We start from the raw sequence: 27,241 nt of genomic DNA on the forward strand, positions 1-27,241 counted from the left end.
TAGTTGAATGAATGAAAAATTCTAATAAAAATATGCTTTGATTTTATATTATTGTCGATTTTGTGAAAATACCTCTACTTGATTTTCAAACACAACTGCTTAGAATAAGACTAAATACTATTGCCTAAATTATATAAAATCACTCTGTCTGTATCTGACTGATGACATTACTAGAAGAAAAGAAGGAAGACAGATACAAAACCAGAAGCAAAGTATATAAAAAGAATGTCCCAGAAAATGTTCCTGTGATTCTTGGCATCTGTACGCACTGGCATTAAAGATCAAATTCTTCTCATATATTCACTGACATCCACTGTCACCCAAGCTTTTGGTCTGGTGTTTGAAAAAAACAAAATGTAAGGAAACAAAAACGAGCCAAGAAGGGAAGTTCTCATCTTCTGGCAATTTCACAAGTACAAAAAATCCCTACCTGATCCTTGATGGGTGCTGTGCTGATGGGGCTCAATGGAACCAGGCCATTTCTGAAAGGACAGGGGGAAGACAGTGTGGATGGGTGGCGTGGGGGCGAGGAAGTAAGCTAACACCACAAGCAGTAAAATGCTCTGTGGAATACAAAAATGAGTGAATGCTGGTGAGACGGTTAAAAAGAGAAAAGAAAAGAACAACCCTTCAGGCAGAGAAGGCTAAAGAAAGACTATCAGAAAAGCCTCTCCTTGATGCCACCAGGAAGGAAAAGAAAAGTAAATGAAGATAGTAAGGAGGAAGTAAAAAGCCAGGAAAGAGCACAGAGGAACAGGGAGGAATGAGCAAAGGGGAAAAAAGGAAATGAAAAGAAAGAAGCAGGAGGAGTAGAGCGGTAGTAAAGCAGCCAGGAAGAAAGCTGGAAAGGAGAGGGAAGCAGGGAAATGCAGACAGGGAAGACAACAGCCAGGCCACCCAGACCCCCATGCAGAGTGAAGAGGCAGCGGCACCGAGGGCACCCTTCCAGGCCAGGTGCCAGCCACCCCGCCCTTACTGACACGCTGTCCACTTGGAGGCATGACGTCACCAAGAGAGTGGGGTGTGGCAGGGGTCAAGCACACCAGTCCTCTCCTCACTACCGCAGAGCCAGGACTAACGCTGGCTTATCCGTAATGCTATATGGGGTTCTGTTAGCATCAAGGCCATGGAAATGCCCGTATGTATCTTTTTTAATCTGGGCTAACCAAAATCACTTGGGTTTATCAGATAGAAAGGCAAAACTGTTTATTCAGGACTGCCTATAAACTGAGATTCTTTTTAAAATACAACAACAACAAAAAGCCCTCAATCTTAGCAGGCCACTTAAAACCAAGGGAAATTTCAAGGTTCTAGGACAAAAGTTGTAACTTGTGTATACAGGGAAACAACTAAACAGACATTCCAAGCTCCGATTTGTCCCCAGAGGTAGGAGTATCACATTCTTGTCTAGAGTGGGCTGGCCACGCTCAGCCAGAAAGAATACACAGCATGCTTCTTTACATAATAAAGAACAATACAAACTGCAGACTGTGGTGTGGAAAGTTTAGCCATTGTCAGCGCAAACGCAAGCTCCAATCTCTTTATTTTACATCGAGGCCATTCTTCTAGCTCACCCAACCCTCACGGGTTAAAAGCAAACCAAGCCTCTGTGGAGTTGAACCAATCAGCTTTTCTCTTGATGACATCATGCCTCCAACTGGACAGCGCGCCCGGAAGGGTGGGGCGGCTGGGACCTGGCCTTTGGGCCTGGAAGGGCGCCCTCCCTGCCGCTGCCACTTCCCTGCTCACCGAGGGATCTGAGAGCCAAGGGTCCCCTCTCAGCTACCACTTCAGGTGAAACCAGGGTGTGCCCCAAACCGCTGGCCGGAAATTATTCTCAGCTCATACAAAATGCACACAAAGCACACGTCCCTGCTCTTCACCATTTCCCACTTGTTTAATATTTAAGAAAGCTGATTACAAAACAAATTTATCACTTAAGCCTTCAGCCAAGTTTTAAATTACTCAAATGTTTATGCTAAGTAGACAAGCAGCCTTCTGGAGTTTTGTCTTTCATAAGCTTCAATCTCATTCAAAGGCAGGTATGTGAGAGACCTATCTAACCCCAAAGACGACATACATTCAAGCCACAATCTGACCAGAAGGTTCTTTTGTTCTTAGGCAGTATGTACTTCAGACATTAGCCGCCGCTGCTGCCGTGTGGGCTCGTGGGCGCACCCCACGGCGCAGACACAGGATGGAGACACATCTAGGAGATGGGGGCTCTGGGGCACACAGCTGAGGCGCTGACCACACGGCCAGCTCTGGAAAGGGGAACAGGCTTCCTACAGTCGGAGGCGGGAGAGGCTTCAAGTTAGATGATGAATTTCTCCTGCTTCCCAGCACCCTGAATATCCACCTCTGGCTCGTCTGCAAATGAAGATTAATTTACAATTTACATGCATGAGCTGGGTTTACTGCTCCAGCACACGGCCATCTCGGCTTGCTTACACTGGAGAGAAACAGTGCTACAAATGTCCGTGTCGCTCAGGGTCCCCTCAGGAAAAAGATGGCACATACAAACTGGGCAACTGAAGGATGATTTATACAGATTTGGACAGGGTACAGAGAGAGCAACAGGGAGGACAGTGAGTCACAGCCAGGAGCCCCAGGCTGGAGGGGTCAAGGGGAGGGGCTGGTTAGCAGAACCCAGAGAGAGCAGCTTTAGGGAAAGGTCCCTCATAGGAGAGCTGGTGTTTAGGAGGGGGACACAGCCAACCCACGATTCCTTTGGCCTCGTGAGGCAGGTCACACAGATGAGCCTTCTGGGGAACACAGGCAGGTAGAGAAGGGTAGGGAACATGCTCGAGGGCAGACGGAAGATGCCCTGCAAGGTGTCCGACACCAACCTGGAGGACAGCTTCAACAACAACGAACAAACTAGCCCTCTGACACAGCCACACAACAGGAAACTGTGCCTTTCACAATTCAGGTCTGAATCCAGGTCTTATGGATGTTGCCATGGTTAGATAACCACAAAATGCAGTAGTTAGGTAAGACACACAGATTAGAAATCGGTAAATACACTAAGACCTCAAATTTGGATATAATGTTAATAGAGGTTAACCTGTAGAGAGATGTAGGTGATTTTCCCGTTCCTAATCTATATATTTTCAAAGTTGTATTGATGGACAGCTTTCCAGTTTACCTTCTATTATGCCCCTATTCTATTAGGCATCATCAAGATAACAAGGAGCGTTTTGATTTTTGAATGGTGAACAGAGAAAGTATCTACTGAAGCTTGGATTTCGATCTCCTCTTAGGCAGAGCTCTTTTCAAAGCAAACTCTATTATTTTTTGTTCCTAAAAATCTAACGGAAACTAGGGAGAATGCTAGTGTCATAATGGATGCCATCTCAGAGTTCCACCTTAACCAGGCTAACTTTCCAAAGTCCTCTCATTCTGGGTAATCACCAAGGGCTGCATGAAGCACCTGTAAGGAGTGGTCTGTATTTGGAAAAAGTGACTCCCAATCTGCCAGCTGTGCAGGTCCCCCAGCTACAGACCATCAGCCCCAACAAGCAGCCCATCAGGTAGCCACTGCCGGCCATGATACAGAAGAATACATTTGAAAAAGAAACAGTAGAGAGGGCTGCAGATTTCTCTCCAGCTTCTACCCTCTCCGGGAGTTAGCAGGAAGGCTTATTAATTTCTCAAAGAACAATGGGGGGCTACTGCCCTACTTTCCCCGGCTGGGCAGGCTCTTCTAACCCTGGGGTGGGCCAGAGTCATTCAGGACGTCACCAAGTGAGGGGCTTGAACTCTGCTGCTTCCCTGTCACCTCGCCAGCACCAGACAAGCCCCACAAAGTTCTGCCTTTCTTAAGTTCTGAAGACACTCTGTGCCTCAGTTCCCATTCTCCAAAACTCCAAGCATAATAATAATAGGAATAGCTACCATTTACTCAATACCTTATGCATAGTAGGAACTGGGCTAGGCACTTAAACACATGTTTAACTGGTAAAAAACGCCTCTGAAACACAGATTTGACTGCCTGTTTCACAAATACAGAAATGACGCTGAGGCCTTCTGAGGCCACTCATGGGACAAGGAAGAGCTGATGGTGGAGCCAGGGCTCAGAGCTGGATCTGCTGACTCTGGAGCCCGAGCCTTGTGTATGACCCTGCACCGCCTTCTAGGAGCAACCTGGCAGACTTGCAATCACAGCTGCCCGGGCCCCACAGTGAGGAGCTGAGCTGGACCCAAGCTCCTTCAGAGCAACTTTCCCCAGCCTCCTGGGGATCTAGTGATGACAAAGAAATCAAGCACAAGACACGGCAAAGCAGCCTTCAGGCACCGGTCAGGGGTAGGGTGGGGAGCAGCCATTAACTAATGACTCGTTCTAGGAAAGTCTGCCAAAGGCCTGGGTCTAGGGCCAACCACTGGGGGAAACACTTCTGAAGTTTCTCTTTTGACAGAGATATCCACAAAAACCAAGTATAATATGACTCAAAAACAATGATGAAGGATTACGCATGAAGGGCCCTGTTAATATTCTCTATACGAGCAAATCTCGATCTTCTGAATTCCTTCCAGTAAGACCTCAGTTGCCTTAGGTTTTTGAATTTAAAGTGTAACAGTGCTTCCGGTCATTCAGTCACAGTACAGACTGGCCCAGGACACCCAGACCTCACACAGTTCCAGGGTTCACGGTAGCCACCTGCAAGCTCTACCTGCAACAGAAATGTGAGCATATGAACCTCCTGTCCCTAACGGGCCAAGAGACAACCGTGGATTAGCCCGAACAGCCAACTTCAACTAAGCTGGGCCGTGCTTCAGTGATTTCATGTTTCTCCTCCAGGAGGAAATGGTGGAGCCCATTAGACTGCCTGGCAATGCTGCGTGTTAACAGAGCATGGGAATCCTGTGGCCAATCACTGAGCACTATCGACCTCTTGGGTGAAAGGTATGCTCAGGAGATGGAGCCAAAAAGAAGAGGTAATTCATTAGACTGGTAAAGCTGTCTTCCAGCCCATTTGAAGGATTCTGAGATATTGCCTTGATATCAAACCAAATACTCACTTCTCAGCCTCCTGTTCAGTCCCCTCCCACTATGTGATCCCAATCTCACTCTCCACCCTTATTTCTTTTTAAGATTTTATTTTTTTTAAGTAATCTCTACACCCAACGTGGGGTTTGAACTTCAAACCCTGAGATCAAGAGTTGCACGCTCCACCGACTGAGCCAGCCAGGTGCCCCCTACCCTTATTCCTTATGCTCCCCTATACGAACTCTACTCTCTATAGAAACCAAACGATCTAAGCTTTCCCAGCTCCACGCCTTCACTCACGCGATTTTCTCCACCAGTGCCCTTTCTTCATTCCCCTAGCTTCAACCTGGTTTTCCCCCAAACACTTGGTTCTTTAATTCCAAGTCAAATTCCGTGTCTCTGAGATCTTTCCTGAAGCCCCTTCCCACCCTCTGTCTCATCTCCTGTCTCCACCCTCCCCACCCCCACTGATGTTTTTCTCCATCGGCCCCGGGAAGCACACCGCACTTCTCTTACTCGTAAACTGCCTCATCCTATCCTTGACTATAAGTGAGTAAAACTCTGTTTTGTCTGTTTTGAAAAACAAAGGCAGAGCACACGTTCCTACAAACACACAGACTCTAGTGTGTAATCTCCCATGGGCCAGGAGCTCTGTCACTCAAACTGATTTCCCTTTAAGTGGTCTAGCGTCTGGTCCAGGCTCATCCAATCTTGGTTTCTGAACCAGTGAAAACTTTCTATTGCACAGGATTCCTCAGTCCCTGACTACACAGAGTCCTCAACCTCATCTTATCTGGAGATAAGAGTGCTGTAGGAATTGCCCCCACCCTGTTCCCACGCTGGGAATGGGATTCACTTTGGTTTATATAACTTTGCAGCTGCAACCTGAATAGATTTGGGTAGGGCATTTAGTCTACAGATTGCTCAAAGGGACGCGTCAGCTGCACTGTTCCCCTCCTCTTTACGAGCTAAATTCATCTCTTGAAAATGTTCTTGGGAGACAGACCCAGTCCCCTTCAAAGGCAGCTCCCTCTCAGCAAGAAGCCTGCAAGGGTAGCACTTTAACATTCTCTGGGTGTTTACCAATCTTTGAGAAACACATTCTTGTGCCCAGTAAGACATGTCACAGGTCACTGAAAAATATTCGGGTACATATTTCTAACTATTCTATAACAGTGGTTATGAAAGTTAACCTGGGCCTCAGACTCCAAAATGTTTTCTCCTCTCTAATCTCTCTTTGTTTTTCCAACCACCTAACCCTCTGCCTCATCAACCCGGGAATGTGGGACGGGTAGAATGCTTCTGCTGGGAGAGGCGTTTGGTCTTCCAGGGGAATGCAGTAGGAATAATCACAGAGGAGCGGAGACTAGAAAAGCCCGCTCCTGATCCTCTTTCAGCAGCTTCTCCCAGAGCCCAACCCTCTCCCCTGCTCCTAGCTGACCCTGGGCCTTCCCTCTTCCTCCTGAAGACTCATACGAAGTTTTCTAGCTCTTCTTAAGCATCTTCAGGGTGAGCATGACTGCCTGCATGGTGGCTAATGGGATCCAAATATTTCCAAACAGCATGTCATTTCTAGGAACTGCCTCTCCCTCAGACCTGCTCTGCTTGGGGCCGCCACCCTCCAGTTTAACCATGAATGGACCTATCCTTTGCCATCTGGGCAATAAGATCCCCTGCCTGGCAACTTGGGGCTTGCCTCGTCACAGCTGTCAGAAACACTCTGGTCACAGTGCAAAGGAACCAGGGCAACCCTGGCCCACACGTCCTGGTCCCAGGAGTCGGCACACAGGGGAGCTGTGGTGGGCTGTGGCCAGCCCAGCTCCCTCTGACATCACGTGGCCTTACCTCATCCCACTCTGAGGCAAAGGAGGGCGACTTCTCCAGCCTCTTCTTCCCGATGCTGCAGTTGGACAAGGACTCGCTCCGGCTCCCCATTGTAGTGTCCTCCGTGGGTGAGCAGGTCAGGAGATCAGAGTCAGACTTGGACAAGCTGCGGCTGAGTTTGAGTTCAGCTTTGGGTTTGCTGGTGGGAGGGGCTCGGCTCCTAGCCCCACTCCGGTCTCTTTCTTCCTCGGCACCACCAGGGTGTTGAGATGCTGTGTGAGTCAAAGTTTCGGGGTGCGATTGGCTGTTGGTGGTGGGCAGGCCAGCCGGGTAACCCGCTCTCTTACTCTGGTCCAGGACACTGGGCGGAGAGGCTCCAGGAGCACGCACAGCCGTCTCCTCCAGCTGCATGCTGGCCTCGTGACAGGCGCCCTGTGCGGGGGACCCTTCTGGAAGGCTCTGGCCAGTGGCAGAGAGCAGCTGGAAAGGGTCCTGCCCCACCTCACACACCGGGGAGGAGCCGTGGAGGAGACCGGAGAACTGCTCTGGGACCTGCCCGTCCTGCCCCTCCGCAGAGTCCTGGCTCCGGCTGCTGCTGCCCCGCCTGTGGTCTTGGAGTGGACGGAGAGACAGAGAAATAAAAAATTAAACGTGGCAAAAATCAACAGAGTTCCAACGCAGCGAGCGAACGGCAGGGCTGAGGAATTCAACAACAGGGAAAGAGAGAGAAGCTGGATGGGTTGGAGAGAGGGCAGAGGGAGAGAAGAAGAGAGTGGAAGGAAGAAAACAGTTTCGTATTGTTCTTAATGTTCAATTTGTACCCAAAGTCAGAGCATTTATGAAATTCCAAACACTGGCCTGATTAATGCTCTCTGGCAGCCTTCCCTGTTGTTAGGTTTCTGTTAACGTTAACGACCAGACCTTGCTATATAAGGCGAGAAGTGCTAACTAGATCCTACAGAAAGGACACGAGTAAGGAGACAGAAAGCAAACACGGAGTAAAAGTGAGAAAGAGAGAGAGACAGAGACAGAGAGAGAGAGAGCGCCAGTGAGCAGGCGAAACTCACTCCTGGAACATCTGATACATTTCCATAAAGGCCAAAGTGTTATTTAGAGCCACCCGCCCTCCCTTCCTCTGGCAAGCAGCAACAGAGGGGAAAAAAAATGGAGGTCATGATCCACAACCTGCAACTTCTGGAATTCTTTAACTGAACGTGCAAAACAAAACAGCAGAGAAATAACCGCTTCCTTCCTCACAGGGGGGCTGTTCAGGGTTCCACACCTCATCCTTCCTTCCTCAGGGAGCCCAGACTTTTTTTTTTTTTTTGAGAATGTGCACATCTCACTCCTTCCAAAGCCTCCCAGCTGCTCCTATTTGTTTAAGTTTAACCTCAGTTGATCCACTGAAAACAAAATGGTCTAATCTGTCAATGCCAAGAGACATTTGCAGTTCTCTCAAGACCTCCTCAACAGCCCCGAAATCTGACACTACTAGCTCATGAGGCCAACTACTACTGTACACTCACCCAAGATATCAAATACTTCTGCCCTGAAGTGGCATAAATAATTGACCAAATCAGATTCCAACATCAGAATCACACTGGGACACCAAGGGGCTCGCCCTGTGTGAACTCAGACCCATTAGAGATTTTCACCCACATCAGCAGGGTAGATTAACCACCCTGCACCCAGTACTAGCTCACATTCCTAAACTAATATTCAATGTTATTTTCTCTATAGGTGGAATCAACGGTATAGATACCAAATGATTCCCTAGTCTGCCCAAAGCTCCCAAGTATTGTTCATGAGTTCAGAAAATCTTAGAACCCAAAGGATCAAGTTCAATTGTTGTTATAGATGAGGAATCTAAGGTCCTCGGGCCCTTAGTGGTTTGTCCAAGGTGGTGGGGGAGAAGACTTTAACCTAGGCTTTTCGGAACACCTGGCTCTCGTCCTGGCTGTGCTGCTCTCTAGCTGTGTGGCCTTGGCACTGATCTCATCCTGCTGGGCTTCAGTATCTAAAATAAGTAGGATGAACTGCACATAGGCTTTAAAAATCCCTTTTATGTTACAATGGTGATAAGAATCCAAGTCTCTACCATACCGTGATGGCAAACTTCTCCCCGTCAGGGGCTGCTGCAGATCCCTGCCTGGCTGCTTCTCCTGCTACTGCCTACATAGCACCCACTCTCTCTGACCAGCATGCCTGCAGCCCAAGGCTCCTGGAAGCTCAGTTCCACAACTGAATAGGGTCATCAGGTGAGGAGGGGTGCACTTTATAAACATGATGCACTACAACAGTCTTCACTGCTCCATGCACAATGCCAAAGTCCTACAATGCTGGCTCTTCCAAGACAGCCTTTAAGGAAGGATCCCAACAACCAATTCTCATATTGCACCCATCACCCTGAGGTCTGAGCAGGGACACGGTTCCATTCACCCCACTTTCTCAAGAAGAATGGTTCAGTCTCCACAGTCTCTTCAGCTTTTGGCAAGCCTGCTGAGGCTGCAAGGAGGCAGCCAATTAGCTCCACTTTATGGCTCTGATTACTTAACCACAGGAGTCCAGAAGTACGAACTTTGGCATCTCCTTCCTCTACACTTGACTGCTTCAGGATTTTCACACCCCTAACTCACAAACTCTATACCCCAAAGGTCAGGTCCAGAGCACTGAAAAGCACTGAACAACTGGAATCATTTCTCTAGGGAAGAAGAAATGCTGCGTACATAAGAGTTCCATCCAGCTTAACTCAGCCCCAGGAAGCCATGACTTCAGGACTATGAATTCCACATATGACAACTGGCCGCCTGAACAAAGCTGCCCTGTAGCGTCGCACGGTGGGGCCAGAGAAGATGACACATGACCATCACTTGTGGTTCAGACCAATGGCACTTCCTAGGAGAGGCTGACCAGGAGAGTCAAATTGCTACCTCTCGGACCATACCCATGTGGCCAATTTCCTACAGATTCTGGCCCAAGGTGCAACATTCCTCTGACTGCATTTGAATACAAAAAGAGGACTTTGGTAACAGGAACACGGGCTTCTATTCCTTTGTGTCAGCATCTGGCTCCTTATTTCACAATATTTTGGGGAGGGAGGGGAGTCCAACAACAAAAGAGAAATACCGGAGTCCAGAACTGGGAGTTAGCCTGGCTTACACTGCCTGGGTGGACCTCAGAACCCAGGCCACAGAGAATGTTCTGACTGCTGCTGTGGGAGCTGACAATGAAGGTCCTGTCTAACAGCCACCCATTCATGCTAGCCATCAATGAAGAAAGAGAGACAGATGCCAAGAGCTCAATACCAGAGAGATGCCGGGGGAAGGAAGTGGGCAGAAAGAAAGAATGGAAACTTATGGAAGGAGGAAATATGTGAAGAGGAAAAATTTCTGAGGGCCATAATCCCATGAGGGAAAACACAATCTACCAATACTTTATGGAGTAAAAGAAATCATGGAAAGGAATTCTTATGATTACATGACTTACCCAGGCAATTCCCTAGGAAAGACACCTTGGAATTTGAAAAGCTTGTCAAGATTGAAGATCCTCCCTCAGGATCTTAATAAGCTAGAGTTCTCTTCCCCATAAAAAACCATATCCAAGACTAAGCTCGATATCCTGGCAAATCAACAGGTAGGAAAAGAACTACTGAGTGGTCCCTTCCTTCTGTAAAGTCAGGATAATATTAGGCCTCTCAGGGACAAGGTGGTAACAATATAACGTACTGATCATAAGCCAGATCTTGAGCAAATTACTTAACTTCTCTGTGCCCAGAATTCTTGTCTATAATTTTGGGATCATGATAGTACTGACTTCATAGGATTGCTGTAAGAATTAAATTGTAGTGTCAAGCACTTAGAACCACACCTGGCACATGCCAGCTCTCAAGAGATGTTAACAATTACTATTATTCTCCACATAGGATCCATTACAACATACTTCACTCACAGAAGAGCCCAACAACTAAGTCTGCTGCTCACAAGTTTGTCAAAAAGATCACCAAAGACAGTGTATGAAGATCCATTGCCTTCATTATCCTTACAACACTCGACAGCAGAAGGAAGGGGCAGAAGGTAATACAGTGAGAAGGCTGAAGTGAGAAACGGGCCCCACAACTGTGGCTGTAAGTACCCATTCCATCAATAAGCATGTGAAAATGTCTGCCTTCACGGGGCACCCCAGAGATGAAGACACGGAGTTTCTCAATGGGCTTACCAGCTATCAGAAGAAACTAGCATATACAGAAATGACTAGAATTCAAGGCCAAAATTAATAGATGCTTTAAAAAAAGTATAAACCAGGGGCACCTGGGTGGCTCAGTCGTTAAGCGTCTGCCTTCGGCTCAAGTCATGATCAGGGTCCTGGGATCGAGCCCCACATCGGGCTCCCTGCTCAGCGGGAAGCCTGCTTCTCCCTCTCCCACTCCCCCTGCTTGTGTTCCCTCTCTCGCTGTGTCTCTCTCTGCCAAATAAATAAATAAAATCTTAAAAAAAAAAAAGTATAAACCAAATGCACAGTGAGCAGGAAGGAAAGTGTGATTACTTTGAACCAGAAGGATTCTCAGAAGAGGCAGCTTTTGAGCTGGGTACTGAAGGAGAAGTAAGGCCTTGACAGGCTTAAAGGTTAGTGGAAACACATTAGAAAAAGCAGAGCCACAAACCTCGTGCCTGGGCACTCATGGACTCTCGGACTCGCAGAAGAGAACCGTCAGGCCTGAGGCTTTCCCTCTGACTGGGAATCACTGCGCTCCCACCTTAGAACTACACAGCTTCCAATCCTCCTCCCGCACTGCCCTCAGCAGTCCCCACAACCTGCCCTCGTAGGAGAGAAACAAGGGGCCAGGACACAGGGACAGCTGTTTCCTTACTCTCCCCATAGATCAAGGCCAGCTGCTCGACCAAGTAGCACACAGCAGCATGCTAATTCCCAGCCCCTTGGACTTTCAATCTTTATTCACTCTGAGTGTTGTTCATTTTCCTTTTACCCTGTGAGCTGCTGAAGCAAGGGGTCTTCTGTGCTGCATTTTAATGATGATGATGATCCATGGGGATCTCAAGGGCTTATAAATAATAACATTTTAACATTTACACATTTTCAGTAACCCCCTTGTCTGTTTAGATTAGAGCTAAAAATTGCGGCTTATGTGAGAACTTGCTAAGTCAAATCAACCCTCCAACCCAGAGGTTACTCCAGTTACCCAGACTGTTCTGCTTGCTTTGTTCCGTTAGGACTGGAACCCTCCAACTGCCCAGTCACTGCAGTGAGCACCAGAAACCGGGTGTGTCCAGGAGAACTCCTACGTACATGGCTACTTGTGGAGAGTCACCATGTTCTCCTCAGAAGGAAGGTGCTGACTAGGTTATGCAGACACTTGCTGGTGACTGTGATCTGATAAGACAAGTAGACCGAGAGTCCATTCTCTCTGGTCCATGGCAACCAGAGAAACAGAGACCTGGACTGGGATTCAGGAGGCCCAAGTTATAGTCCCAGCTGTGTGATTTTTTTTCTCTCTGGGTCTTTAAAAAAAAAAAAGGAAGAGAAGAAAGAGAAGAAAGCGAAGAAAGCAAGAAAGCAAGCAAGCAAGAAAGAAAGACTGGGATGCATTCTCTAAGGCTTTAAGATTTAGTATGATTCGACTCTGATTAGATAAACGAATCTTCCAGTTCTAGGGCGTTAAGAACGTGAAGAGCAGCAGGGCCCTGGATGAAAAGGGTTTAACCTCATGGCTAAACAGGCTTTGGATTCAGCCAGACTAGGGCTTAAGACTCAGCTCTAACACCGAACTTCTTCCTCATCTACTACACAGTGATAAAAATAGCCCCCACCCGGATGATTTGTCATGAGATACACAATGACCTAATCAGCGTAGATGGACTCAGCACATGGCCGCCCCTGAGAAGCATTCATTAAACGGTAGCTGCTATCATTATCATCATTCTTCATTTACAACCATTTCCGAACTGCTCTTCACGCTACCACTGCACACAGAGGCTGGTTTCCTTTCTCCCGACTCTGCAAAAGGAGACTGGTTTCTTCTAAGTGGCCCTGTAAACTAGACAGAATAAAACTCCACTGGCGGGGAAGGTGCAATAGTCTTGCAAGTTTAATGCAGGGTGACGTGTAGCAGCACGGTGGAGAATCTTCAGGTCAGGACCCATCTCTACCCACTGCAGCCCCCATAGGTACAGCCCAGCTTTGGGACTCAGGACTGTTCTACCTTGACTTGGTCCTGATTACCTTACAGCTCCCCCATTTCCTTAAGAGTCTGTTCACTGCCTGTTGTTGGACCTCTGGCCCCCCGAATTTCCCTATTCAGTGTACCAGCTCTGCTTGGATCACTTTCCAACCAGCCATGATACTTAACCGTGCCTAATTTAACAGCACACTTGACATCTCTGTTTCCCTTGATCTTCTGCCAGTTCCAACACTGGGTATTCACAACCATTTGCCTTCTCTTCTCCGGTTGCTGGAATGTTGAGCCCTGCTGAATACTCAAGAAACAACTGACTGAGTCCTCTACCAGTTTATTTAACTCAGCTGGCTTCCAATAGCTACACTGTGTTAGGTACTAGTTATTCTATGCTGGACACCCTGCTAAGCACTTTCTTTTTTAATATTCACAATAACCATGAGGTAAGAATATGTATCCCTACTTTATATGTAGAAAGTCAGGCTTGAAGAGGTTAAATGACTTTCTCAGTCACCAGCCAACACGTGGAAGAGCAAGAATCCAAGTGGACTACCAGACCTGGCCACCCTTTTATTCATCTCTTGAAAACTGCGGTATCACTGTAAGATGGATTCCTCATTTCTCCCACTCTTTTCAGATGATCATCTTTCCCACAGCACCTATACTCTTGGATATAATCACATCAATTTCCTGGGAAGACTTAGATTAGACAAACCTCCTCAACTACTCTCAATGCCATGTCAAAACTTGGGGATAATTTGATCTCTTTCCCCTACCTCAGAGAAGTATCTCCCCATCTTGAATTTACCAATGGCCTTCTAACTGCTGAACCCTTTTTCTAGTCTCCATTTGTCTAGCTCTTTCTATATCATTTGACACAGTTTACCAGTTATCCCCAGGACCCACTCTCCCCTTCTTCCTTGGTCATAGGATCTTTTTAGATTGGCTCACAGCCACCTACATTAAAGACCACACTTCCCAGCTTCTTTGTAGTTAGGCATAGTCACATGACCAAATTCTGGCCAATGAGTTATAAGTGAAAGTGGAATGTGCAACTTTTGAGAACTATCTTTAAAGTGCCCTCCTTTCTCCCCTTTCTTCTTTCCTGTGCTGACAGCATGAATTTGAATAGTCATCTTGAACCATGAGATGGCAGAAAGAGACTGGTTCCTTGGCCATCATGAACTGCCATGCTAGACCTGGACTCCTTACTTCTGGACTTCTATCTTGCTTAAACAACAGTTATTTGGGGGTTCTGTCACATTCAGCCTCAGCTTCTATGGCACTGCATGATCCTGATTATCTTCCTATGTTTCTTTACCTTTGTGCTTCTAAATATAGGTTGTATTCTTCTTCACTCTCTCTAGTTTTTCCTGCAGCAACTGATTAATCTTTTATGTTACCCATCACCTCAACTTGGATGATCCATGATTCTGCATTTCTAATCTCTCTCTCTTGAACACTAGGCCCACATTTCTAAGTGTTTATGGAATATCTTTACCTGGATGTTCTCCTAGTACCTGAAACCTCAAACTTAACATATTCAAAACTGAACTTAACATCTTCCTTCAAACGTGTTCCTCCTCGATCCCCTATTTGTGGGTTGCACAGTTGGTTCCCAGGCTCAAAGCCTTAGAATCATCCTTAATACCCTCTCTTCCTGATTCTTCCACATTTGATTGTAAGGTCCTGTTAATTCTACCTCCTCAATACCTCTACCATCCACACCTTCCCTTCCTATCACTTCCTACTGTACTCTAGTTTTGACCCTAATTTCCTTTAAGAGATTCCTTGAAGTCTCTTGACTTCAAAGTATTCCTGTCTCTAGTCTCTCCCAACTGCAATCTAAGATTCCACAATTACACATACATAAAGCATGGCCTCTATCCTGCCATCTCACTCAAAAAGCTTCAACAACACTGCACTGTCTTTGGAATAATGACTGACATTTGAGACCTGACACTCTACAACCAGTTCTTTGTTCCAGCCAACCATTCTCCAAACATGAGCTCTATCATCTTCCAACACCTTACTGTTGTTTATGCCACTCCCTCTGCCTGGAATGCCCTCTCCTTCCACCCTACTTCTGCCTAGCAAGTAGAATTCTCTGCTTTTGGGTTTAGCTCAAATGCTACTTCCTTCACAAAGCCATCCCTGATCTCCTGCACTAACATAATTTATCCCTTTTTTTAAATTACTTTATCCCACTTTATAGAACTTTAACATTTTAGCAATGAGAGCTTCCAGGTAAATATGGTGGATTGAACACAGGTACCGATCTGGTCTTCTTCCTGAAGTCTTACTAAACCAAATGTAAAAATGGGACTGCACATGGAGGCACACCTGAGAATCCCAAGATGGCAAAGGGAAAAGCCAACGCTTACACTACAGAATTCCCTAAAGGCTTGGGAATTGGCAGTGCTCCGGATGCGGAAGTAGAGGGAGAAGCTAAGATAACATTTTTCTCCCCTCCAAGAGGATTAAGGTCTTTGTGCTGATGCGTAAACTTCACTTAGATCTAAATGCATGGCTCTCAGGAATATTGACTTACTTGCTTCTAAAAAAACCTCAGAGTGTAGCTGTGTGCCAAACAATCCACATGTATCACTGTCTTCAGATAATTATTCATCACTGTCCTAAGCTAAGTAACCACTTCACCTGCACCCAAGCACTACTAGTGGATGCTGCAGAAAAGCACCACAGAGAACAATGATTTTTAGAGCTCTTGGCTACTTTCCCATTTGCTATCAAACCTGGAAATCTGTCCACTATTTCAACAGTATGTCCAGAATGCCCAGTGGGCAAAGAGTTAAATACTAAAGAGAAATATATGACTGTGCTACATGCAACTGGAAACACTGCTCTCATTGCTAGTTATGCTAGCCCTGAATAATGATTTCAGAAGACTTCTATGTTGGAAATCATTTAAATAAGAGAGGAATACCTACCTGGATAAAACTGTCATAAAACCATCTGGGCCTAGTACCTTTCTCAAGGGATGAGTTTTCTACTTCATGGATTGCTTTCTACTTCTATCAGTTTTTGTTATACCCACTGACATAACTGGCAATCCAGCAACTGCAGAAGTATCATACATAGTGCAAGATGCTTAGTCACCAAGCACTAAATGCCACTGGAAACCCCAATGCTACCAGTCATTGTGACGGACCAATAGACATCCCAGGGGATGGCAGCAACTCTAACTAACCACAAAAATTTATTTCTATAAACCTTTATTATTAATTTTTAAAATCTCTAAATTTGTGCTTATATGTGTGCTTTATGTTATTCCTACATGTTGTGTTTTTTTCCTCTTTTCTTGATCAGAATTATCAGAGATCTTTAGAAAAACAAACAAGTTTTCATTGTAATGGTCAAGTTTACTGCTTTTTTTAATTTCATTATTTCCACTTTTATATTTTTTCTTTACTGAGGTATAACATGCATACCATAAAGTATGTGAAGTATACTATCTGCTTTTATCTTTATTAATTCCTCTCTGCTACTTTCTCTTCATTAAGTTTTAGTCTTATTTATTTATTTATTTATTTAAGTTGGGCATGGAGCCCAACACAGGGCTTGAACTCATGACCTTAGATCAAGACCTAAGCTGAGATCAAGAGTTGGACACTTAATCAACTAAGCCACTCAGGTGCCCCAGTCTTTGTTTTATAATAAATTTAAAGATCTAACTTTCCTCTGAGTATCACTTTGGCCAAATATTATCAGTATTTGTATGAAGTGTTTCCACTACCATTAATTAATTTCTAAGTAGAAAAACAGAGGGAAAAAAGATAGGCAACTCATAGGCCATCTAACACTAATGACCAAGATGCTTAATTTCACAAGATCAGGCAAAGGCAAATTACAAAAGACACTTCTTTGGCTTATCACGGTGAAAAACATTAAAGAGTGCTAATATCCCATGTTGGTGAAGGAATGGGAAAGCGTGTGCTCATCAACCATCAAGGGAGGGCAATTCAGCTTCACCAGTTAGATTTAGATGTATACCTACACTCTGACTGGCTAATTCTACTTTCTATCAATGTCTTTTAAGAAATACTCTTATGGGGTGCCTGGGTGGCTCAGTCGTTAAGCATCTGCCTTCGGCTCAGGTCATGATCCCAGGGTCCTGGGATAGAGCCCCACATCGGGCTCCCTGCTCCGCGGGAGGCCTGCTTCTCCCTCTCCCACTCCCCCTGCTTGTGTTCCCTCTCTCACTGTGTCTCTCTGTCAAATAAATAAACAAAATCTTAAAAAAAAAAAAAAAATACTCTTGTAAGCATGTAAGAATATGTGTACAGAATGTCCACAGCAGCTTCATTTATAACAGAGAAATACCGGAGACAATGTAAACATCCATCTACTAGAGAATGGAAAAATGAGTCATGGGATAGTTAACAACCATTCAAAAAGAATAAGGTAGATCTTTAATAAGAACTTAAAACAAAATTGTACCCATGATCTATAGACAAGGTAAATTAAAAAAACAAAACAAGTGTGCAAAACCGTTTGTGAAATACGATCCCATTTTAGGTTGTTAAAAACAAACAAAACAATCTCACATAGTCACTTTTTTAAAAAATAAAGACAGCAAACGGCCTGAGGCAGACACTACACTTTCAAACTATGTCACTTCCAGCAACTGTGAGTAGCGGAGAGGTAAGAAGACTGGACCATTTTACTTGTATTCACTTCTATATTCTCTGAATTTCTTTTTCCCCCAGGAGCTAATACAAATGTACTTTTAAAATATAATTTAGAGGGGCACCTGGGTGGCTCAGTCAGTCAAGCGACTGCCTTCGGCTCAGGCCATGATCTCGGGACTCTGGGATTGAGCCCGCATCGGGCTCCCTGCTTGGCGGGAGGCCTGCTTCTCCCTCTCCCACTCCCCCTGCTTGTGCTACCTCTCTCTGTCAAATAAATAAATAAAATTAAAAAAAAAAAAAAAACAAATAAAATACAATTTGGATAATCTCCCACCCCACCCCTCCTGCCATAGGTTTGTGAATTATATAGTAAAGAGGGCTGAAAGCTCTGGTAGTCTCATTAACATGGCCTTTTGAGAACTGATGAATTAATTCATAAAAGCTGCCTAAGATAATGACATTAGTGGAAAAGCAGAAAAGACTGACTCTGTACTAATCCGTAATATCATCTGCTGACTTGTCTCACATTTACCAACTCTAGCAGGCATTCCTTCCAGGCTACTGAGAAACTGGCAGAGCCCATTTTCATCTTTAATGTCTCAACTCCTTTGTCTGAAAGGTCTTTGAGTGATCCAACCAGCTTGCCTGGAGGCAGGCACACCCCACATGCTGTGGTCCAATTAAATCTGCTTCCCGCACCGCCTACTCTTAACAGTTAGCCCAGTACTGTATTGCTGAGCTGGAAGGAACCAAAGCAAAGGAGGAGGAGATGTGAGGCCTAAAGTCCTCTGTGGCAGTTCCCTCCTTGACCTGGAGATCTCTCGACTTGAGGATAGAAAATTCTTGCATTTGGCAGCCAAGGAGACCAGCCCCATTTATGAAGTTTGTCTGACTCTCTTTTTCTTCTTTCCAAAGGTTGAGCCAGCTATCTTATAATGGGTCCAGATCAAGCCTTCGAAAGAGAGAAAAAATTAATAATCTCGTTCCTCCTTGATGCTAAAAATTCTTCCCTAAGAACCACTTTCAAACAGAGCATTAAGTACTTGCTCTTTAAGGGTTAATTTCAGTATGATTTATTATTAAACAACTAGAGAATGCATTGGTGCTCTACTCCACGCTCTCTAAATATTTTAATTAAAAACCTACCAACATGATCAGAAGACTCAATACAGTTAAGAGAGTTCCTCAAATTGCTATATAGATTCAACACAATCCCAATAAAAATCCAGCAGGACTTTTCGTAGCAATCAACCAGCTCATTCTAAATTTTTGTATGGAAAGAATATCTAAAACAATTCTGAAAAAGAATAACAAACTGACAAAGGCAAGGAAAGAATGGTCCTTGACAAATCATGCTGAAACAATTGGATATCCACATGCAAAAAAATGAATCTCTCCCTATGCCTCACATCATATTCAAAAATTACCTCAAAATGGGTCACAGACCTAAATGGATACCTAAACCTACAATATTTCTAGAAGAAAATATAGGAAAAAATATTTGTGACCTTATCCCTAAAAAAAAAAAAAAAAGAAAAGAAAAGAAAAGATAGGCTGTCATCAAAATTAAGAACCTCTGCTCTTCAAAAGACACTGTTAAGGAAATAAAGAGACAAATCACAGACTAGGACAAAATTACGTATCTGATAAATAGTATCCAAAATATATAAAGAACTCTCACAACTCAATTATAAGAACATAAACAACCCAATTTCTTAAAATGAGTAAAAGAGTTGGACATTGATTTCATTAGCTATATGGATGGCAAATAATCACATTAATAGATGTTCACATAATGAATCATTATGGGAATACAAATTAAATCCACGATGAAATACCATTACACACCTATTGGAAGGACTACAATTTTAAAAACCTGGCAATATTAAGTGCTAGGGAGGATACACAGCAACTGTAACTCTGATGGAAAAGCAAAATGGTATAACCACTCTGGAAAATGGTGTGACAGTTTCTTATAAAGTGTAGCATATATTTGCCTAGGACCCAGCAATCCCATTCCTACTGTTTTCTCAAGAGAAATGAAACTGATGTTCACACAAAAACCTGCAAATGTTTACAGTTTTTTTGTAATTGCCAAGAACTCTAAGTGACCCAAATAGCCCTCAACTAGAGAATGGATAACTGTGGTACACCAGTACAACAGACTATTACTTGGCAATGAAAAGTAACAAATTACTGGCACACACAACAACATGGAGGACTCTTGAGTGAATCATGCTAAGTGCAAGGCGCCCGACTCAAAGGGTACACATGGTATGATTCCCATTTATAGGACATTCTGAAAAAGGCAAAATTATTGGGACTGACATAAAAGCAGTGGTTGCCAGAGGTAAGGGAAAGGTGTGGGACTGACTATAGAGGGACACGAGAGAGTTTTTGGTGTGATAAAACCATTCCGTACCTTGACTGGGGAGGCAGTTATATAACTATATTTGTCAGAACTCACAGAACTGTACACGAAAAGGGTAAATTTTACTATATTTAAATTGTAACTTTTTTTTTAGAAAGCTCCAAATGGAAACCATAAAAAATCAAAACAAAACAACTACTATAAAAACAACCACTAAGTTTCTGCGTGCTGGAAGAGAAACCTTTTAAACAGGACAGTTAAAAATAAGGTCTACGATGTCAGACACATACGTACATGTTCTCTTTGCCACCCCCCTACCCTCTGACAGACCCAGCAAAGGGTGGGTTCGAGAGAAGCCATCACACCCCCCATTCTTACCGGAACCGTGACTATCAGGATTGAAAGGAGGCGCTAATCATGCCCCACGAAGGACCTAGTACCCGAAAGCTATAAAGAGCGGGGAGAGGCCACAGGAGGAGGCCACAGGAGTCCCTTCCAAGTGCAGTGGGAACCGCACTGCCCCTTGTTGTTGTTCTTAGCACAGAGGCTGTCACTCATGCTCCGGCAGTACGCTCACCTCCGTCGTCGGCCTGGCTCTGGGTCCTGCGGCACTCGCTCCCTCACAGAGGAAACGGAATTTTGCAGAGGCGATGAAAGTAGGCCAAGGCGACAGAGCACTCTAGTTACCGGGTGGCAGCCAATCACGGGCCCCTCCCCAGGAGTGTCTCATTCTGAGGTCAGGACTCAAAGCAGAGCCTGTGCCGGCAGCCTTCATGAACCCCAAGGGACTGACTTGTTGGGCTTGTTTTTCCACGGCATTAACTTGAGGGTTTATGACTTGAGACCCCAAATCAATCTCCATCACACCACGGGCCGTCTCTCCTTCCACAGCCATCGCCTGGTCTGACCTAACCACCTCCTTGCTTCATGTGCTGAAGGGCGGGGGGAGGGGGGGGCAAGCCAACGCTAAATGAAAGGTCGTAATACACCCACCACCTCCGACTGCTGTGACGCCCAACTTCCCCATCCCAAGGAACATCACCCTCTACTTGCCATCCAGGATCACAAACTTTAAAAATCCTTTTGCAGTTGTTTCTGCTGGGAGGGGGTTGGGGGCAGGGGCGTACCTTTTGGTTTTCCATCCCCATCCATGGATCCCAGCTTCTTTGTTTCTGCTGTTAACAACAGCTCATAAGGATGCTCATCCTCTTCCCTGGCTGCACTTCCCTGAATCCAGGGTCTCATGGCCAAGACCTAAGAGAGAAAACACCATAGAACTTCTCATGTGGGTGGATAATACCAGGACAGGTTATGCAGAACAAATTCTCCTTTTTCACCAGAGAGGAAGGGGGGTGGGGAGAGAAGGTAAACAGCTCAAGTGTCACGTGGAACCACGTGCTTTTCTGGATATGCACCTGTACCTCAGATCTCAATGGCCTTTGATTAAAACACTCCCCTTTTCCTACCTCATTTTATCCTTCAAAAAGCCATTAATACAATCCAAGATCCTCCCTTCCCGTGCCTCTCCCATCATCACAGTGTTCTGCATGGTCTCTTCTCAGTGGGTAGTCGCTTCCCAAGCAGTTTTCAGCCAGGCTGCCTCACAAAGGCCTTCTTTCTCCACAATTCTTCCCCAATATGCACACATACTACCCCAAGGCTGGAAGCCTTCCCACCTTCTCAAGAGGGAATCAAATGACTCCTGACTGATCCCGAATGACTGACATTTACCAGAAACAAAGTGCTCTATGCGTCCTTCTATATTTTTGTGAGCCTTTTTTCACAGGTCCTGGGGGTTACAGGGAAGTTTCTCTCAAAAGCCAGCTTCCTACTACATTTATGGTAATACGAGTTTAAATTAATTCCACCAATCTCTGTTCTGAAAGGAGTCAAATGGCTAGGCAGTATGAATTTCAGTGGAGGAAAAAAGCAGCTCTGTCGATGGAGAAATCCCTGATCCAGGCAGCCAAGTGTCTCTGATGGAATACCTGGACCAGAGCTGGCTTCCACACCCACCAACTAGGTCTAGGCAGGTGACGGCCTTGTGCCCACAGCTAGTCATGGTACCGAGGTGGCCAAGCTTCCTCCTCAAACCAGGCCAGAAACACCATAATCAGTGCCACAGTCACACTGAGAGAGACAATGGAGATCCTTGATTTAGACGATCATTCTGGCTCATCTGTCCTAAGAATCCAATGTGTGTCATAGGCAAATTAAGAATAATCATGTACCAGCTATTAGGAGTGCGAGCCAAAGCATGAAATCTCCTCTTGAGCAGTTGGCTAGGAGAAGGGATACAACACCAACAGAGGCGGGGTTCAGAGGAATTCCCAAGTCCACCTAACAAATAATGGTACCCTAACAAATGTGATTCTTTGGTACATGCAGAAACCTCCTCCTTCAGACATGCCCCACAGCTCACTGCACATAAATCAGGTTTGTGATCCATCAGGGTTTTGCTTCTGGGAGACACAGCTCACTGTGTTACAAACTAATGAGACAACACGGATTCTAGCTAGCAGCCCCCGACTAAATGAGAGGCTGCGGCTCCTGTTTGGTAACAAGGCTGCCACTCCAAAGGCAGAATGACAGTCTCTTTCCGAAATTCTGCTAAGCACAGCAGGAACCTCCACTTTACTGAAAGCCACCTGGAAGCTAAAAGCTATTTCATTACAACGAGCCATTTGCCTGTGTTACTTATTCCTTTTGCCTCTTCATAGGAACACAATTAAGGGAACAAAGAGGGACCATTAAGCAGTTCGTACAGTGTCAACTTAATACCACAGGCTTTACAGACAGGAATTTGTGTTCTGTAGGTTTACACACCCATAGCTATCACTTAGCCAGAGCCCTGGAAATCTGATTCCACGAGTGTTCTGCACACAGCAAGGGCCCTCATATAGCCCCAGGCATGCTTCTCTGAAAGGTAGTTGACAGTCTGGATACCCAGCCTATAATATCCTTTCTTCTCAAGCAGGGCAGCTGATGACTTCCATCTGGAAAATCAGGCCCACTGGACCTTTGGTCACTCTGTGCCTGGCTCTCGTGCACGACAACAAGAAGCACAGCACCAGCAAATGCTAGAGCTGGAAGGGACCTGAACCGTTCCGATCACAGCTAGAGAGCACCTGGCTCCAGTTCTTTCCCTTTGCAGATGCCCAAGCCGAGTTCCCAGACAGGGCTAGGGACTTGCCCAAGGTTACACAGAGAGCAACCAGCAGAGCCAGGGCCATAAAATTCACTTCCCCTGATTCTGGACCAAGATGGCCTCATTTTTTTTTTCTGGGAAATAGGACTTTCCATCCAATTTGGAACTCTTGCCCTCCTTCAGACTCTACTGAGAGTCCCCTGCTCACATCCAGACAACTTCTAAGGTGATCTTTTCCTCTTAGTCCTTCCTGGCTCCCGCCAGCTATGGGATTAAAATCTCCTAATAAAGCAATAGACTGCTTTGCTTTGGGCCTTCCTAACTCCCACTCAAGAAGCCCTGTGTCACAGTGAATATGGCAATAGCTGATTTTCAACAGAAAGGATTCTGCTCTTTACTAGATTATTCCTTAATCTTTTCCGCCCCTTTCTTCTAGGGCTGACAATAAATCAAAGCCAAAAAGCCATATTCTCTGTTACATGGAAAGGAACACTTCTGCTGCAGAGAGAAGCTACTACCAGTCACCACCTAAATGTGACCAACGGAATGACCGGTTGGGGTGTGGGCAGTTTTCTGGGAAGAGATACCAGGGCAGCTGCACCTTCCCATGAATGTGTAACACATCTGAGCACAGAAGAGACCCTGGTCAGTCCGATGAAGCTGGCAGCCCATTTGGCAGGGCAAAAACATCTCGATAGCGTGTGTGCACACATATATGTAGGTGTTTAATTTCTTTAAGCCAGTTTCAGGACCTGGTCCTTAATCTGATAAGCTCTCCTGGAGCCAGCTATACTCAGCTTCCCTTAAAAGCTTCTATGGATCATCTGACAATGACAAGCCTAGGGAACAGGACACAAACACTGAAGCAGATGGCCTGCCAAATATAAAAGCCTAAATTGTGATGAGCCAGTGCTTCCTAGGATATGAGGGTTAAGGTAGTAAAGCTTTGGGAGTGTAAGAAATCAAAATAGGGAAGACTAGAGTCCAAGAAAAAAAAAAAGTCCACTTTTGGAAAAGACCTAGTCATTCAAACTACAGCAAATAGAATCTGCCTTGATCATTAAAAGGATAATGACATAGACCACATCACCTCTGTATTTATGTACTTATAATCACTAAGTAAGCAAGGCTGGGGTTCTCATGGTCTTCTGACTACAGTGGCCCAACTGACCCAGAATTCCAGACTATTCAGAAACAAGTCCTAGAAAAAGTATCTCGGAGTCTCCCATCCAGGAGAGTAATATGGAGATTTCTCCCCCTATCTCTTGATACTGTTGTTTTTTCTTTTTTTTAAGATTTTATTTATTCATTTGAGAGAGAGAACGCACGCGCGTATGCGCACACGAGGCAAGGGGCAGAGGGAGAAGCAGACTTCCCATTGAGCAGGAAGCCCAACAACGTGGGGCCAGATCCCAGGACCGGAGATCATGACCTGAGCCGAAGACAGACACTTAACCAACCTACCTAACAGACACTAACTAACCTACCCAGCCAGGTGCCCCTCTCTTAACAGTGTTATTGACAAATCATATTCTCTGAAAAGCCTTGGAAGAATAGAAAGTCCTCATTATCTAATATTTCTTTAAGAGCCTTGCACTTATCCTTGGGCATTAGGAATTTTAATCCAAGTCCTTGTTAAAGAGGTGGCATAAGGCATTTATAGAGACCTAGCCCCAGGTGAATATGCTCCATGTTACCAGGTTTCTCCTTATAAAAAGGGAGTAATGAAGCAAATCTCTGTATAAAAACATGCAGGGGGGCGCCTGGGTGGCTCAGTCGTTAAGCGTCTGCCTTCGGCTCAGGTCATGATCCCGGGGTCCTGGGATCGAGCCCCGCATCGGGCTCCCTGCTCGGCGGGAAGCCTGCTTCTCCCTCTCCCACTCCCCCTGCTTGTGTTCCCTCTCTTGCTGTGTCTCTCTCTGTCAAATAAATAAATAAAATCTTTAAAAAAATAAATAAATAAATAAAATAAAATAAATTAAAAAAAAAACATGCAGGGTTGGCTACATGCACTTCTATCTGCTAGCAGTGTATTATCACCTTAGAGGCTATAATTCTGGAGACCCTTTAGTTGAAACATGATAATAGGCATTTTGTAATTAAGGCATACAAAGAAATAGGGACAGAATTTGCACCTAACACAAATATCTTCCCCTATTTTCAACACTGACTTTTACATTCTTAAAACTGCATCCTTGTATTTATACATTTTCTTAAATGAAAGCCATCCTTCTGGTTCCATGTGTTTATACTAAGTAAAAGAACCTGTCTCACTGGATGGTCTGTGGCAATAGAGTAAAAAAATTAACTCTGACTTCTAGGGATAAAGTTATGAGACTTAGTTGACTAGTTTATATCAGCTGATTTTTAAATTAAAGACCAACAGGCCACTGAATGAGCAACAAAATAATGAAATTATGTAGTATTTTGAATAAATACTGAATAAACGTATTCTCTGCACGGTAGGAAGTATTAAAGGAGCATTCTGAAAATGAAAGATCATGGAGAATATGATTTTCTTTATATAACCAAGAAAGAAGATTGAACGATTTGCCCCATAATAATCTTTCTTTAAAAAGATGGACTAGGGCACCTGGGTGGCTCAGTTGGTTAAGCGACTGCCTTTGGCTCAGGTCATGATCCTGGAGTCCCGGGATCAAGTCCCGCATTGGGCTCCCTGCTCAGCAGGGAGTCTGCTTCTCCCTCTCCCACTGCCCCCTCTTGTGCTCTCTCTCTCTCTCACATAAATAAATAAAATCTTTAAAAAAAATAAATAAATAAATAAATAAAAAGATGGACTAGTCTTCTCAAATAAACTTTTTTGATTTCTCCCACCCCCACGACTCCTATTTCTCTTCTAATTGAGTCTTCATGACATTTTTGAAGTTTGTCCTGGTGGATTCTTCATGTGAAATGGAGAAGAAAAATGTGAAAACAGAAATAAGACACTTGGGGCAGAACCACCAAAGCTCGCTAATATGACATAGTCTATAGAACAGTGATTGGGGGCATACTCTACATTTTGTATCAAAAGATGACACAGGTACAAAAAAAAAGGCAAAAAAGTCAACTGTTTAGCTACTGGAGCCAGGAGAAATGTGCATGGTTTACTTTCAATGTGCAATGTAGATCAATAATTGGCCTGTCTGCTAGATAGCTCCATTAAAATTCTTTGCTTAGTACTTCTGAGTGAGTTGGAAAGGGCTTCTTCCAGATTACTGATATACACAAAACTTACTAATCCAAAGAGGCAATAAGAAAATGAGAAAGCAAAGTCTTCTTTAAGCACACATCGATGTACTTTCCAAAAAATCGTATTTCAGTGATGGCAATAAACCCTCAACCCTCTACCTCAGAAGCTGTCAAGGGAAAATACTTCTTATCTATGCGGTCTTCCTCCTCTTCATCGGGTGGTGGCTTTGCTGGAGGCGGTGGACGTTCCCTCTGCAGAAGAGAAAAATATTTCACTATCTCTTAGCCCTTGGAAATGAAAAAGAATAATGTAAAGAACTCCCCTGAGAGACTCAACTCAAGGATCAGTATCTAAACAGATGGCTTAGTATCTGCACATACATCCCCCCCCCACACACACACATAAAATTCAATCAGCACGCTCTTTGCTTTTTGATGTTTGTAGCAGAGATTATAAACACTTGTTTCATATTCTAGACCACAGTGAGAAATATCAGCACTGAAACCACGGACCTGCCTTGCCAGAAAATGTCCTTCATAATACCCATAATAAAACTAGCCCAGAAAAGCCAGTGGCTCAACTTTCAGACTATGTTAAAAAGAGGAAGCAGTAAATCAAAAGAATCAACTTGTCAGAGTTCTAACAAACCCGCATTATTAAGGAAGTACTGAGGAAAGTAATCAAGGACAAAAACATCAATTCCTGCTCAAACTTTAACGCTACCCCTATTTATTCGCCAAAGCTCAGAACTGGTCTCTATCTAATCCTTGGTCACCTCATTCAATGTATTATGTATCGCTCACATATGAAAACCTTTCATCTCAGCCCATTTAAAAAAAGGAGTATTTGTCAGCTGTCTGCCCTGGAGCAAGGGTT

At 44.7% G+C, this 27,241-nt stretch overlaps 1 protein-coding gene across 14 annotated transcripts in view; it reads right to left on the reverse strand.

The window, feature by feature from the left end:
• ANKS1A (ankyrin repeat and sterile alpha motif domain containing 1A) overlaps positions 1–27,241 on the reverse strand; it is a 180,221-nt gene that overhangs the window by 65,621 nt on the left and 87,359 nt on the right. For all 14 annotated transcript variants that reach the window (XM_078055457.1, XM_078055458.1, XM_036096154.2 and 11 more), the window contains 3 exons: positions 26,524–26,616; positions 21,152–21,278; positions 6,836–7,425 (listed from right to left, as the gene is read on the reverse strand). In XM_078055457.1, the coding sequence (XP_077911583.1) occupies positions 6,836–7,425; positions 21,152–21,278; positions 26,524–26,616 (810 nt within the window). The remainder of the gene's footprint in view (positions 1–6,835; positions 7,426–21,151; positions 21,279–26,523; positions 26,617–27,241) is intronic.

This window comes from Halichoerus grypus, chromosome 9 (genome assembly GCF_964656455.1).
Source record: "Halichoerus grypus chromosome 9, mHalGry1.hap1.1, whole genome shotgun sequence".
NCBI lineage: Eukaryota > Metazoa > Chordata > Mammalia > Carnivora > Phocidae > Halichoerus > Halichoerus grypus.